Raw genomic sequence first — 16,904 nt, 5'->3', positions numbered from 1 at the left:
GTCGGGACGTGGAGCCTTCGAGCATGGCTTTTTGAACGTGTCCAGTGTCCTCAGAAAGTCACCGTCAAAACCAGCCACACCGTCACAAAGTCAGTCTCTCATCGTAGTCTCGCTCCTGCGCGTGTCTCGTGAGGACGTCAGAGTATTGCATTTCCTGTCTCCGACGTGTAGTTGTTTTTGTTGACAAATATAGACCAACCTTTTACAGGATCATATGAATGCAAAATCTGGTTTAGGGTGTATTCCCTTTTTTCATTTTCTTTTTTTTTATTCTAGCCCCTGTTGCCGGGGTTGTGTTCTTCCAGAAGATCAGACTGTGCCGTCATCATCATCATCAGTTCACTGTGCATAGAAAAACAATGAGCCTTTCATCCCCGACATGCTCTCTCTCTCTCTCTCTCTCTCTCCATCTCTCCATCTCTCTCTATCTCTCTCTCTCTCTCTCTCTCTCTCTCTCCATCTCTCCATCTCTCTCTCTCTCAGGCTGAGGTTGTGTCTGAGCTGGTGACTCGATGTTGTTCCTTGTTCAGCCCTGGAACGTGTGCGTCTCCTCTTCAGTGAACCCCTGCTGTCTCACCAACCTGGGGAGGCAGAGTGAAGGATGAGATGAACAGGACGTTCCCCGTCTGTGTCCTGGGAAAATCCTTTTACTGGAAAACACATTACATTCATCTAGAACAGGGGTGGCCAACCCGCGGCTCTTTGCCCGTCAATGTGCGGCTCTTCCATCCATAATTTTTTTTTTTTTTTTTTTTTTTATGTCACTCATTCCATAAGGACGTAGAATAAACATTTCCAATTTTTTTTTTAAATGGTCCATTTGCATGTTCTTGGTATCTGAATCTAGGGACATATATGGATCAGTGTCAGAAATAGTGTGTCTGTTACTAGGCTTGAGTAAATTGTAATGAACCAAAGGAGAATATCAATTCAATTTAAAAAAGATTTTATCTTTGACTGTGAATAACACCATGCTAAAATTGACCAGACCTGACAAATCTAAGCAAATTAATAAAGGGAAGATGATTAAACAGAAGGTTTTGTAGATACAGTACTGAATTCTGCCATCTTTTTTATAATGTACATTTCTCCACCATTTTTCATCATTATTGCAACACCGTTTTTTGCAGGACGTTCACAGAAAGGTAGAGAAACTAACTGCGTTCTGTTTTATGGCAATAATGTTCAGGTTTGTGGGAGATGTGGGAGATAATCCCAAAAAATAAGAGAAATAAAAAAGTAAATCCAGAAGTCAGATGATTGACAGGGGCTGGTGTGAGCTGGGTAGGGTAGTTTTTCGAAATTTGAAAGAGTCTCTTCCTTCAAAAGACTACACTCACTTTTGGATGTGCCACTTCCTCCTGTCAATATGCGCCGGTTTCCGACTCAATGCCCTGAGATTTCTATAATCTTATATTTCACTAATAACAGTTAAAATAATTGGTAAACAAACGTAATGCTGAAAATATACACTTTTACTGTATATCTCGGGCTTAAGAGGTTAACCCTGTGATGCCCAAATTAAAAAGACATTAGCAACTTCAGAGGCCAGAGGGTGGGACATATAAACACATTTACTATCAAATAGCATTGTGAGGCTGAACAACAGGACCAATTGACTATACATGTGCTTAAAGGGGAACTATTTTATAAATGGCCTTTTTCAGTGTTTACCATTGTTTCTTAGCTATGTGGACTTATATTAATATGATCTATGTCTCTAATTCTCATATTGGCGCATTCTTCCAATTCTCCTCTCACAATATTCACCCTCACTGAACTGAGTCATCTGAAAATATGCATATCTGTGATGTCAGAGATTTCTCAGCTGCATAATAATGTGGCAGTTGATGTGGCAGTTGGCACCAGGCCACACAGTGGTTGGAGCCCAGCTTCAAAACGGTTTAAGATCTTGAGGTAGAAAAATGTAGTTTTTGAGTACTTGATTAGAAATACAAAACAATGCATTTCTTTTTTTGAAAAAAACCTAGGTGTTCCATAGACTCACAGGAATTGTGTAAAAGTGCCCAAATAGTGAAAGAAATAGTAAAATAGTTCCCCTTTAACATTTTTTAAATAAACATTCTTTTTTTAAATGGCTAAAAATGATTTTGTAATTTTGCAACTGTGGGTCTCACAGGGTACTTTTAACCCTGTGAGGCCCAAATAAAAAAGACATTAGCAACTTCAGAGGGTGAGACCTATAAACACATGAAGGGTGCCGTGACTGAAAAAAAAGATTGAGAAACGCTGGTATATGGTGTGGCTCTTTGTGGTACCACAGTAATTTTTTTGGCTCTTAGTCTCTGACTGGTTGGCCACCCCTGATCTAGAACCAGGTCATGTCACAATTACATGGGTGCCAAATATGAAAATGAAGCCAAGGCTTGTACCTCAGACCTTTATACCTGTATCACTGTACACATGAATACTACAACTCTGTACATACATCTGATTGGCACTATTACTCATTTATATATTCTATACCCAGTTTAATCACCTGTACATTGTATATTACTATTGCACTTTACTGCTACATTTGATTGGATGCCAAACTTTGTTGTTGTTGTCCTGTGCTGTATGATGACAATACATTTTAATTTAATCTAATCAAATTTACAAAAGTATCTCAGAATAAGAGTTCAGATCTGAGAACAGGATACATGTGGGACGACAATGGCTCAGGAGGTAGAGCGCTTATCGGAATCTGAAGATTCCAGGTTAAATTACTGCTCCTCCCGGGCAGCGTGTCGAAGTGTACTTAACACACTTAATCCCTAACTGCTCTCGATGAGCAGGTTGGCATCTTGCATGGTCGCCGTCGGTGTGTAAATGTGTGAGTGAATGGAACAAAATTGTAAAGCGCTTTGGATAAAAGCTGTTATATAAATGCACCATCTACCATTTATTTACCATTTAAAGATCATATCTTATTCTTAGAAGCATAAAGACTGTCAGCAACAACCGCAAAAAAATATTCTAGATACATTGACAAGATTGACCTTGGACACTGTACATTGGATTATCGACGAAACCTTACTTGGTCCCAAGAAGAGGGTCTCGTGTATTATTGGGTTAGGACATTTACTGTACATTGGAGGGGGTTGGGTTAGGACATTTACAGGGGCCAGTTTCGAATTGCAGTCTACCGTAGATGCTCTTTGAGAGTGGTTTTGAAAGTGGGTAGTGATTTACATTCCTTTACAGCTGTGGGTATGGCATTCCACATTGATGTGGCATAATTGCGAAACGTGTTTAGTCCCTTGTTTGAGCCGAATCTGGGTTCAACATGATTTGTGGAACTCCCTCTGGTGTTGTGGTGGTGGTATTCACTGACCTTTGGGAAGTATTTTGACATGTATATGGGTACCTTAGTCGTGTAGTGTATCTTGTAGACCAGGCCCATTGCAAGTTGCTGTACTCTGTCATCTACTCTAAGCCATCCTAGGTTGTCAAAGTGGGCAGGGGTGAGGTGGGTTCTAGGAGTAAGGTCAAGCAGTAGGCTTTTTTGTTTTTAGCGGTTTGAGGTGCTTTGGTACCATGAGGTGCAAGCATAGTCGTAGTACCCTTGAATGAGTGCTCCTGCCAGAGTCTTCAGGGTATTCTTGTTTACCAGAGAGGAGATCTGGTACAAGAATCTAGTTCGTTGGTTGACTTTTTCTTATTACATTGGATGCCATTTTGTCACAGGAAAGATTTACCTCTAGGACGGAACCTAGGTATGTAATTTCATCTTTCCTTGTGACAATATTGTCACCCACTGTAACTGAGAAGTCGTCGGTCTTGCTGAGTTTGTTATTTGAACCGAAGAGAATGGACTCTGTTTTACCCAGGTGTAATGATAGTTTGTTATCAGCGAGCCAGGTGCAGATTCTGCCGAGTTCTGAGCTGAGGGTTTTTTCAACCTGTAACTTGTTCTTGTCAGAGACCAGCAGGGCTGAGTCGTCCGCGAACAGGAACAAGTTGCAGTCACAAGCTGACGACATGTCATTTGCATAAATTAGGAACAGTAGCGGTCCTAGTATGCTTCCTTGTGGAACACCACAGCTCACTGGGAGGGGGGGGGGGATAGGGTACCGTTTACCTCCACCATCTGTTCTCTCCCCTCCAGGTAGGATTGCATCCAGCTCACTGATAGACTATCAAAACCAATTGCTTTTAGCTTGTCAATCAGAATGGCGTGATTGACAGTGTCGAAGGCCTTTTGTAGGTCCAGCATGACCATGCCGCAGTATTTGCCCGGGTCCACATCTTGTTTGATGTGGTCGTTCAAATAGAGAAGGCATGTGTCAGTGGAGTGAAATGTTCTGAAGCCAGATTGGAATTCGTAGATTAGATTTTTTTCCGCGAGGTACTTTTCGACCTGTTCATATACTATTTTTTCCATGACTTTCGAGATGGAGGTAAGAATAGAAACAGGGCGGTAGTTGCCTGGGTCTAATTTGCTGCCCTTTTTGCGCAGGGGGGTTACTCGCGCAATTTTGAAGTCTTTGGGTACGTGTCCCTGTTTTATGGAGAGGTTTATTATGTGTGTGATGACGGCGGCTGCTGAGTCTCTGAGGAATTTGGAGGGGATGTTGTCATGGCCAGTGGCCTTGTTAGGTTGGAGGGCGCTCAGTTTTTTGAGTACCTCAGCTGTTGTTACCATTTCTAGTTTGAAATAGTCTTTGCGGACCCCTAGGTTATTGTAGTAGGCTATGATATGTTCTACCCCAAATGCCCTGAGTGGGAGGGTAGTTTATTAACCAGTGTTGTGGCTATGTTTGTGAAGAAAACGTTTAAGTAATTGGCCACATCCAGCTTGTCTGTGATGAGCGTGTTGTCCGTCTTTATGTTTATGTTTGAAAATCTGGTTTTATGTTTTTTACTGCAGCCTAGTTGATTATTGAGTAATTTCCAAAGTTCACAGGGTTTATTTTAGTTTTCCTCAGTTTTGTCATTGATGAAATTCTTTTTTGCAGTTTTGATCATGGAGTTTACGTCATTTCTTAGTCTGTTTCTTTGCAGTTTGAGTTCAGTCACGTGGGCTTGGAGTTCACTGCTCGAGCTTTTGGTAAGCTTTGACTGACTTTTACAAAACTCAGAGCATTTTTTGTCTCTGGTTTTCATAGTGGTCAATATTTCGGAGTGCATCCACGGCTCAGCGTGATTTTTTACTCTGGTGGTTCTTAGGGGGGCCATGTCGTTTAGTATTGTTGAGAATTTGGTTTTGAAACCAAGCCATGTTTCTTCAACTAGTGTACCATTGAGCTCATCTGACCAGTCCAGGCTCTCCAGTTCTAGGTTAAAGGCCTCGCTAGAGTAGGTTTTGAGGTCTCTAGATGTGACTGTTTTGTGACAGCCAGCCTTTTGTTTTAGCTTTTTGCGGGTACAGAATATCATATAATGATCGCTTAACCCGCATGCTATAACCCCTTTATTGGAGATCTTGGACTTGTCGGAGGTCAGAATGAGGTCAATGGTAGTCTGAGTTGATTCACATACACGTGTGGGTTGGGTGATTAGCTGGCTGAGGCCGTGCAGATCACAAAACCTAATGAATGACTTGAAGACGGGTGCATCTTTTCGTAATGTATTGTAGATTGTAATGTATTGTCATTATACAGCACAAGTACAGTACAACACCGTACAACACCATGTACTACACAATGTCATGTGTAGTATTGCAGTAATGTGAAACTGGAACGCACCCCTCCAGTAGCTCTGTGAAGCCGGTGGGGCCACACATGCAGACGTAACACTTGGACCCATCTGGCCTGTAGAGGACGTCCTTCAGCATGGACTGCTGCACCCGCCCCTTCCTGCCAGTCCACCTATCAGACGGCTCGGAGAGGACGTGCTCCACCTGGAACCTGCAACAGTTCAGCTCAGTTCAGGCTTCACTATAGTCTGCAGGGCAATGGGGTCTACCTCAAACCCTGCCCTCTTTTCTTGATCCTCCAATCACAACTGTCGCTTCCCTCGGACAAACTTTATTGACCCTGTGATTGGAGGATTAATTAAAAGAGGGCAGGGCTTGAGATAGGTCAATTGTTTTGCAGCAAATGAAAGCAAAACACGCAGTGAAACACCGCAAACACGGCAGTTTGTATAACCATGAAAATTATGGTCTATCTGTTTCACAGCTTGAAGAAATTAGGGCCTTTTTCTGGTTTTGAAAAACTATTTGTTGCGTATTCAATTCAATTCAAACCTTTATTATGCACACGTGCATGTGTGTGTTGCGTATGGGTGTGTGTTGTGTATGCACGCGTGTGTTCTGTATGCATGTGTGTGTGTTACGTATGCATGTGTGTGTGAGTCTTGCGTGTGTGTTGTGTATGCGTGTGTGATGTGTGTGTGGTGTATGCGTGTATGCGTGTGTGTGGTGTATGCGTGTGTGTGGTGTATGCGTGTGTGTGGTGTATGCGTGTGTGTGGTGTATGCGTGTGTGTTTCTTAGTTCACACTATATTGTGATATATATTGAGATATGACAGTTTGATATTGAAGATTGTGTCCATCATGTCACACAGCGACATGTAGATAATGATGCATCGTGAGTCAGACCTGAGATCAGCCGTGTGAGAAAGACACACAGAGAGAAACAGATGTGTTCGGAGTCAGGAGACACACACACACACACACACACACACACACACACACACACACACACACACACACACACACACACACACACACACACACACACACACACACACACACACACACACACACACACACACACACACACACACACACACACACACACACACACACACACACACACACACACACACACACACACACACACACACACACACACACACACACACACACACACACACACACACACACACACACACACACACACACACACACACACACACACACACACACACACACACACACACACACACACACACACACACACACACACACACACACACACACACACACACACACACACACACACAACCTGTCGTCCTTGGCAGCCAGCTCCTCCAGCTCAGAGCGCCACAGAATGTCTTCCTCTCGTCGGTTAAAGAAGAGAAGCTTGGTCTTTCTGAGGAAGCAGGGAGGAGGTTAGAGGTCACAGGTTATAGGTTATAGGTAAATGGTAAGTGTTCTGTTAGTAGTTGAATATAAAGTTGTGATTTATCTAGATACTATTAGAGTCTATCTGCTGATATCCACTTCACTCAGTGAAAGCGCGTCCTGTCGCTAGCTACTAGTCACATTGATTTTATTGACGGAAGTTACAACAGGGCTTTTGAGGTGATGCGTGAAATCACTGCGCCCATGCAGCAGTGGTTCGGCAAAAGATTGTTCTGAGTATGTTAGGGTGACCATATTTTGATTTCCAAAAAAGAGGACATGCTGGCCCAAGCCTCGAGATACTTAATGATACTTTGCACAATCGAAGCGGGCATGGCCACCTTCATTTCACTATATGTCTTGTGTATGTATGTGAATAAACCTCTTGAATCTTGAATCTCTACTCAAAGTTTACTCAAAGATGCCTTATTGTTTTAACCTCTTAATTAACATGCACCCAGAAAAGCGGCAATTTCTTTACTTGAACTTGAGGACTGCATACTTTTTTTGCAAAGCTTATCTTTATACGTTATGCTTATAGCACATGCATAAGCCTGGTCTCTTTTGAAAGATAACCTTCTGAAGTTACTAATGCAAAAAAGGAAAATCACGTTTAGTGCTCATGAAATAGAGTAGCATAGGTCTGAACTTGAGCTGAACTTGAAGTTGTGTACTCACATTTTTCTGTAGTGGTTGCAATATCCCAAACTTAACCACATAACATGCGCCCAGAAAAGCGGCCATTCTTTTACTTGAACTTGAGGACTGCATACTTTTTTTGCAAAGCTTATCTTTATACTTTATGCTTATAGCACATGCATAAGCCTGGTCTCTTTCAAAAGATAACATTCTTAAGTTTCTTACACAATAAAGACAAATCACTTTTAGTGCTAATGAGTAACTGTTAAGAGCTACAGGTGTCTATCTATCTCAACACCGATTTGAGATAAAACCCTGTGGCCGCTCGATATCCCTCAGCGAGGTGCTAAACTCGCCAAGTTCTCGAGTCAATTCCTAATCACGCTTATTTCATAGTCACTGGTTCGTTTTATCCATTTCATATGAAATATAAACGTATAACAGTTGTTAACCTCTTCATTGTTTGTAATAAACAGAATGTCTGCTTGGGAAAACTCCTTTCATTGAATAGTCCTATTCACAGCAATACTATTTAATAGGTAGTACTATTAATAATAGTGTAATATTAGCGTATAATATTAATAATCATTTCCATTAGACCAGGTCGAAAACACGCTCAACGCGGTCCAAGAGTTGAATAAAAGTATTTAACAATTAAATTATGGCGGCACACAATGTGATATTTCCCCTGCGCTGCCCCGGGACGTGCACAATTGCCCTTTGGCCAATTATATTACGACCCGTCGTCTTACATTTACATTTACATCTAGTCATTTAGCTGACGCTTTTATCCAAAGCGACTTACAAGTTCTGTACGACAAGTCATCAGGAAGGGCACAACTCTATCAGCTGAGTAACTAACAATGTTCATCAAAGTGTTGAGTGCTACAGTGTAGCACTCAATATATATGAGGCAATATCATATGAGGCACCTTGTATTATTATTGTAATTCAAAAGTGATATATAGGGTTGTTCATTGTACAATACAATTGATACAGTTGATGTTTCTTGTTGATTATTATTCTCTATGTTTTTTTAATAAAATTGTGTGATATTCTATTCCAGTTGTGTTTTTTTTCATTTTTTTAGTGATACACACAATGACCGGTCTGAGAATACTTCTGTGTGTGTGTAACCAAATGCATACCTACATGTATGACCTATATCTATCTACTACTTTTGGATATGAGCATTTTTTCAATAAGTATGGATGCCTGAACACAGAATGACACCACGGCAAGCCTATAGAAAATTATTCTATTTAATAATAATAATTATTATTATTATAAATGTCTCTCTCTCTGTCTATATCTCTGTATCTCTCTCTCTTTCTTTCTCTCTCTCTCTCTATATATATTATATTACTATACTATTATATCTAATGTGTTCAGGTAAACCTCGATCTTAGAACTCTCTGAGGTCTAAGGTAACTAGCTCCACCTCCTCAAATTATTCTATTTAATAATAATAATTATTATAAATCTCTCTCTCTCTCTCTCTCTCTCTCTCTCTCTCTCTCTCTCTCTCTCTCTCTCTCTCTCTCTCTCTAATCAAAGTGTGTGTCAATGTAGGCCTTCCTGGGCCCACATTGGAATAACAAAAGGAACAAAAGGCCTTTGTCCCAGGTGTGAATTAGTCTAGTGACATTGACATTGAAATCACATTGCATTCTGGGAAGGAGTGTAGTTCTCTTTTCATTTAGTTCAATTCACTGAATTCTTTTCAGACCTCCTGCTGCAAATTGGTATGGATTGTACCAGAATGTTTCATAGGACATTGATTAAAAATCGGCTAAAATTTTACAATTGATGGCTTATTTGGAAGGTATGAACATGTAGTTTTATATTATGTAACCCAAAAAAAGGGAAAATTCTGAGAAGGTGGAGCTAGTTACTTTATACCTCAGAGGGTTATTAAGCCTAAGCTTGAAACAGTCCACCTGGGTATAATGTATTTGTTATTGCTGTGTAATTGTCAGAGAATGTGCTGTGAGTGAGTAAGTGCTTTTCACCCTTTTTTCAGAACTTCTTCAGCTTTCAATGTCTGTTATTGTTTGAACTTCGGAAACAAAATCGGAATGGGATTTTTACAGGTTTTTTGTGAAGTAGACACTGCAATTGCCCATCAATTTAGCTTATCACATGTAAATGTTGAACATGGAACTATTATGCAACTGCAATACAATTTTTGAACCCTGGCCTTTTAGATTATGCTTTTTAGGAGGATTTTTTACCTTAGTGGTTGACCTTGAAGCAGGTAGAATTCTACTTGTGTTTACTTCCTCAATAACTCCCACAGTTCTTGGATTAATAAGCCATATATGTGAAGAAAGCTCAGCTCCTTGGCTTTCAGACGGCGCTGAGCTTTTTTCGATAGCGCAGATACTCAAAGAGTTGCGGTACAGAGAAGCAGAAGTGGTATTTGGGCCCTGGGAGGGGCCCCTAGTGCAAATGATTTAATACCCTCCCACCTGATCGTGTCCAGGTCCTGCAGGGCCAATCGGATGAGACGAGCCATAGGCGTGAACCCGGTGCCGGCCGCTAATAGGTAGAGGTGCGTGACCTCACGGAGGGGGCGGAGACTGAAGGGACCCTCTGGACCGCTGACGGACAGGTGGTCACCTGGGAAACCAAGAGAGGATGAGTAAAAAGACCAAAAGGAGGAGGGAGGGAGAGAGAGAGAGAGAGAGAGAGAGAGAGAGAGAGAGAGAGAGAGAGAGAGAGAGAGAGAGAGAGAGAGAGTTTAAGTTTGTTTATTTTTTTACCCAGGGACAGTGCACATTAATGAACATCTTCAGTTTCCACATCAATGTAAATGTGCCAGATGTGAGCTAATTAGCTAGTTTCCATCTGTAGTCCTGCCTACCATGCATGTCTTTATGGTGTGGGAGGCAACTGGAGTACCTGGAGGAAACCCACACGAACACAGGGAGGACATGCAAACTCCACACAGAAAGGCCCCCTGCTGGGGTTTGAACCTTCTTGCTTTGTTAAGGAAACTTTAACAAACTCCCTAGAGCACTCATGTAGATGTGTCTCCATGTGCTAACACCATGCTGCCACTATTGTTCTGTTGTCCGCCAGTTGTTGTTCAGTTCAGTTGTTGCTCTGTATGTATGTCCTGCCTTTTTAATAATGTTCCTTTGTGTTTTATTTTTATTTATTTTATTTTATCCCCCATCCCCTTTCCCCTAGGGGGCTTTTTACCCCCAAATAGGCCGTTATTGAAAATAAGAACTTGTTCTTAATTAACCTGCCTATTCAAATAAAGGTTTGATGATTACTGTGAGGCAGCAGTGCTAACCACCGTGCCCGAGAGAGAGAGAGAGAGAGAGAGAGAGAGAGAGAGAGAAAGAGAGAGAGAGAGAGAGAGACAGAGGAGAGGGAAGAAAGGAGAGAGAGAGAGAGAGAGAGAGAGAGAGAGAGAGAGAGAGAGAGAGGAGAGGGAAGAAAGGAGAGAGAGAGAGAGAGAGAAAGAGAGAGAGAGAGAGAGAGAGACAGAGGAGAGGGAAGAAAGGAGAGAGATAGAGAGAGGAGAGGGAAGAAAGGAGAGAGAGAGAGAGAGAGAGAGAGAGAGAGAGAGAGAGAGAGAGAGAGAGAGAGAGAGAGAGAGAGAAAGAGAGAGAGGAAGAGAGGAGAGAGAGAGAGAGAGAGAGAGAGAGAGAGAGAGAGAGAGATACAATTATGGGTAGAATAAACGAAAGCAGACTCTATTGAGGTCAGTATGTGCTGGGCACAAACCTACCAGGCAGTGACTCCGAGAAATGAGTGTTCCGATGTATAATCCAACATCGTAACAAGTAGGGATGAGCACAAGTAATGTTTTCCCAGATCGAGCAATTGCATGAATTACTCAAGTAGTGCTCAAGTAATTGTTTAGGGAAAATCTATTTTCTAGAGCGCATCTTAACTCATTCGGCGCCAGCTATTAGTTAGAGCCTGCTGTAGCTAGGCCCAGCTTTAAACCATAGGACTGAGTCACCGTGTTTGTAGAGCTATAACTATATTCTATATTATAGCTATTCCACTATAGACGTTGCCATTTCTTACCTGTACACGCTATTATCCCAAAATCAAATCTATATCATAGGTATTATGTTCCATCATGAATGCATGAAAGGGGGGTGGGCGGGTCGTTTCTGATTATTTGATTGTCAGTAACGGCATTCGTATTGAACACTAAAAAACGCTTATCAGCCCGATCGTTATAAAAGCATTGCAGGATCAAGCTAAAATTTACGTCAGATCGTTCTTACCTGTGATCGGGAGTATTCCAAAAATAATATTCCAATTGTTTGATCGCCATCTGGTACATCCAATGTCCATTTGGCCCATGGCATAATTCACCACAACATTATGGATCGGAGATATTTGACACGCTTCAATGGAACCGGCAGAACGGCTGCCCTCGCCCCGAAGGAAACATGAAACCGGAGACGTTTGGCCATTACACAGGCATCTCAATATGTGGAGTGAAACTGTGGAACAGTCTGAATGTGGTGCTAAAACAATGTCCAAATATGAGACAATTCAAACTGATTTATAAGGAAATTATGTTCACGAGGTACAGGGATAAGGAAGGGACTTGATATTCACGGGTGTTTACATTGCGGCCGGTATTGCAATCTGGCGGCCTCAGACTCATTCCCTATGGTGACACAGAGGTCCATGGATGAATAATGAATAAAATATCAAATAAAGGAATAAACGTCCAAAACCCGAGATATCTCAGGTCTTGGCGCCGAATGTGTTCAAGTGCATGGCAGTAGCAAAAAACTATACACGCACTACCGATTTTATTATGTATCGCTCTGCGGACATGACAGCAATATACCCGCAATATATAATGCGTATTGTCAGTCGGTTACCATTTGTAATACTAATTAAATTTTTACTTCTACTAAGTCTCCAGCGTGTCTCATGAAACGGCATGTCCATATCGATAGATATTATCGTTTAGATGACTCTAAGGTAACAAACTTTTTGCAGTAGCGTTAAGTTTACAGCTCCACAGCTTCCAACTTCCTGCAACAACTCATGCCTGGCGTGGCACGAACAAGCACTTTTGGGGGACGTATTTGGTGGTAATATATAAATAAAGTAATAGTAAGGGGCGGCTACGTGGTGTAGTGGGCAAGGCGCTCGCCACGAATGACGGAGATGCTGGGCTTGCCTGTTCGAGCCCAGCGCTCCACATTGCTTTCAGTTTAGCTGGTCGTTCATACTAATACACATTGGCCGTATTAGGGGGTGGGAAACTGATGGGTGGGGATCGGGCGTTGTGGACAGCGACTCCTACAGGTCGGTTGGTGCGCCTGCGCAGTAGAATCAGGAAGTGTCGGGGGCAGCGTGAGCCTCCCACGCGTTACTCCTCGCCACTGAGAGATCGAGCTGCGCAGGTGAAAAGATGCAACTGCTGTCACCTCAAGTACCGGAGGGGACTTGTGCTATGTATGACTTAGTCCACATTGCAGCCGGCTTGTGGGAGGCAAGAAACAGCGTTCGTGACAGGGGAGGGTTGAATTGGATGATACGAAATTGGGATGGGAGAAAAATATAGAAAATGGGAGAAAAAGTGGATAAAAAAAAAAATAAAAAAAAAATAAAAGTAATAGTAACAGTACTTGAGTAATCCGAGTCACAGCCCTCCCCATTAACAAGGTTATTTTTATCATTAACTTCCCTTCATTTGCTGCTCAAGGTAATTGCCGTTCGTGGCCAAACAGACGCACTGACAGACACACACACAGACACAGACACACACACACACACCTCTTATCGCTAGGCAACTCTCTGACACACTTGGACGTGGATGTACACAATCTGCAATTGTCGACAGAACTGCAACAGAACATCCCTGGTTTACAGACGGTAACCGTATAACAGTGTGGACATTTTCCTCTGGGGCCTTTGTTCCCCCCCCCCCTCCCCCTTCCTTCCTGTTCACCTGTTCTCCCCACATCCCCCCCTTCCTTCCTGTTCATCTGTTCTCTCCTCCTCACAGGTCCCCCCCTTTCTTCCTGTTCATCTGTTCTCCCCTCCCCACAAGTCCCGCCCCCCCTCCTTCCTGTTCACCTGTTCTCCCCTCCCCACAAGTCCTGCCCCCCCTCCTTCCTGTTCACCTGTTCTCCCCTCCCCACAAGTCCTGCCCCCCCTCCTTCCTGTTCACCTGTTCTCCCCTCCCCACAAGTCCTGCCCCCCCTCCTTCCTGTTCACCTGTTCTCCCCTCCCCACAAGTCCTGCCCCCCCTCCTTCCTGTTCACCTGTTCTCCCCTCCCCACAAGTCCTGCCCCCCCTCCTTCCTGTTCACCTGTTCTCCCCTCCCCACAAGTCCTGCCCCCCCTCCTTCCTGTTCACCTGTTCTCCCCTCCCCACAAGTCCTGCCCCCCCTCCTTCCTGTTCACCTGTTCTCCCCTCCCCACAAGTCCTGCCCCCCCTCCTTCCTGTTCACCTGTTCTCCCCTCCCCACAAGTCCTGCCCCCCCCTCCTTCCTGTTCATCTGTTCTCCCCTCCCCACAAGTCCCGCCCCCCCTCCTTCCTGTTCACCTGTTCTCCCCTCCCCACAAGTCCTGCCCCCCCTCCTTCCTGTTCACCTGTTCTCCCCTCCCCACAAGTCCTGCCCCCCCTCCTTCCTGTTCACCTGTTCTCCCCTCCCCACAAGTAGTCTAGTCTACTAAACTCCTGAACCTGAATTTGTAATTGATCGACAATGTTTTAACAATACATTTCAGCATCAACCATGAAGATTTGACCACGCGCATAATTAACCTCTCCGGTTCCAACACAAGAGTCATTGCTTGTCTGGTCATCTGAAGGTTCCCGGTTTTCGAAAAGATTTTTTTTTTATTGAAATAAACACTCCATTTGAACACCATGTAGCTTGTTGATGTTATGATCTTATTGTCTTACTGTGTTGTTGTTGTATCGTTTTGTTACTGTGTCCTTTGCTTTTAAATATCTTTTTTAAATATTTTTTTAAGTACTCTGATCTATTTAAATTTGTATTTCTGTATTGTATGTTTTCTTCTCTGTTTTGGTACTCTTGTTTTTTTAATCTATTTTTAGTGCTGCTTATAGTTTTTAATATGCTCCCTCTGTACAGCACTTTGTGCCCCTGTGGCTGTTAAAGCGCTTTATAAATAAAGTTGGATTGGATTGGAATGAACACATTTTTGCTAACGATGACAACCAAAATGCGGCAGGTGTTTCAAACGCGAGGAAGGATGTTTGTGAAGGACCTTGGCTTTGACGTCTTCACAGCATCTCGCGCCACTCAACAAAACTGCTAACATTATCGATAGCCAATGAAAATCTGTTATGCAAGAATAGCAGGTATGATAGATGTTGCTTTCGCGTTTCGCTTAGACCAGGTGAAAAAATTATCAAAACATACATAAAGCTCAATATTGATCCTGCCGCCCCCCCCCCCATTGTTTTAAAAAAAGAAAATATATATATAAATAATTTTTTAAATATATTTATTTATCATGATTTTAGGTCCTAAAAACCGGAATTCCGGTTAAATCCAGAATCCAAATCACATCCCTGTATATGAATGCACCATTTACCAATTACACTACGGATAGCAATAGTGCATTTCCTGCTGACCCCCGGGTAGGTCCAGACACACACCGCTCCGTGACAAGAGAGCATGGATAGATGGGAGCTAATAGGGGGAATCATTGGCATACTCCTTTACACTCATACCAGTCATATTCTCTGTTATATATACTGTATATACGCATATTGTTTATACCGTCCATAGTGTTAATTCTGTTCATACCGCTATAGTGTCTTCAGTATTCATATATTTATTTATATTAGAGGTGGGCATAGATTAATTTTTTTAATCTAGATTAATCTATCTGCAATCCTGGATTTAATCTAGATTAATCTAGATTAAAATGACAAAAAAAATAAATAAAAATAACCTGCCGAAGGCATTCAAAATATGTGTGTTCTACCCAAATAATGACCAGAAGTAAGTCCTTACTTTTTCTTTCCTCCTTATGTTTCTCAGGCCAGGTGGCCCATTACACCATGAGCCCATCTCCCGTTTCCAAAATGCATTACAGACTGTTTGAAAAAGCTGTTTTGCTATGATAATTGGTAATGAAATATCAAATAATGTTCAATAAGATGTACTTGTGTTTAATAAGTTGTTTTATTCAGAAGTTAACACAAATAAATAATATTACCAGTACAGTACAGTATCTAGCACTCTCAGGAGCAAAACAGAAAGAATCATTTCAAACTTGAACTATGTGACATGGCTTGAATCAACTGCTCCAGTGGAGTTGCTCAGTGGCCAATGGTGTCAACTGTGGTTGTACTGGGCAGCTCCCAGGTGTGAATGGAACTGTGTGAATGTGAAGCAGGGCGTTCCTGAAAAAGAGCATCTGTGCTCAGCGAACCTACCCTGGGTAAATAAAGGTAAAAAAAAAAAAATGTAAAAAAAAAAAAAAAATTTAGATTAATGCGTTAATTATATTATCGCGCGATACTAGTATAGCGTTAACGCAGCACGTTAACGCCGTTAACGGCCCAGCTCTAATTTATATACAGTCAGTCTCTCTCCTGCTATAATACTACACTGTTAATATGTCCACACAGCTCATAGTTTTCATATTGTTTATACTGCACCACTCACTTTACTGCTGTTGCTACCTGTGGTGCCGCCACTGCTGCTACTGTTGTTGCTGCTTACTTACGTACTATCTTGTATTTTGTACTTTTTATATTGTATCTTATAGTATATTATCAGACTGTGAAGCTCTGTATCCCCTCCCTGTACCCCCCCCCCATGCTGCTTTGACACCTGAATTTCCCCAAGGGGATTAATAAAGGATCATCTTATCATATATCTGAATAGAACTGGCGGTGTCTCTTAGAAAGAGAATAAGATACGCAGACCACCAGAGGACGAGGTGCCTTCAGGAACTGGGTCCCGGGGAGAAGCTGGAGGGAAAGGTCCGTTTCTGACTCTTTAAATATAAACGAATTACAGCATCAGTCATGTTAAGGGTTTGAACAATCTGCTCCCTGTAATTGATTTGATGAACGAGGTAGGAGAGAAGAAGGCAGAGAACCAGATCTGAGTCACACTACATGAGCAAAAATAATCAGATTTGGGACACCTTTGCCTGCAGTGTGAACGTAAGAGAGAGAGAGAGAGAGAGAGAGAGAGAG

The 16,904-nt window shown here is 42.4% G+C and overlaps 1 protein-coding gene across 1 annotated transcript in view; it reads right to left on the bottom strand.

Moving 5' to 3' along the window:
* Positions 1-520: 520 nt before the first annotated feature.
* Positions 521-16,904, bottom strand: part of cyb5r4 (cytochrome b5 reductase 4) — an 80,884-nt gene continuing 64,500 nt past the window's right edge. The window contains exons 13-16 of the mRNA XM_084308805.1: positions 10,187-10,337; positions 6,958-7,044; positions 5,691-5,852; positions 521-581 (exon numbers count right to left, since the gene is read on the bottom strand). Coding sequence (XP_084164931.1) covers positions 527-581; positions 5,691-5,852; positions 6,958-7,044; positions 10,187-10,337 — 455 coding nt within the window. The 3' untranslated portion in view covers positions 521-526. The remainder of the gene's footprint in view (positions 582-5,690; positions 5,853-6,957; positions 7,045-10,186; positions 10,338-16,904) is intronic.

The sequence above is a fragment of the Notolepis coatsorum genome, assembly GCF_963971535.1.
Source record: "Notolepis coatsorum genome assembly, chromosome: 2".
Lineage (NCBI taxonomy): Eukaryota > Metazoa > Chordata > Actinopteri > Aulopiformes > Paralepididae > Notolepis > Notolepis coatsorum.
This window is presented reverse-complemented; position numbering and strand designations above follow the sequence as displayed.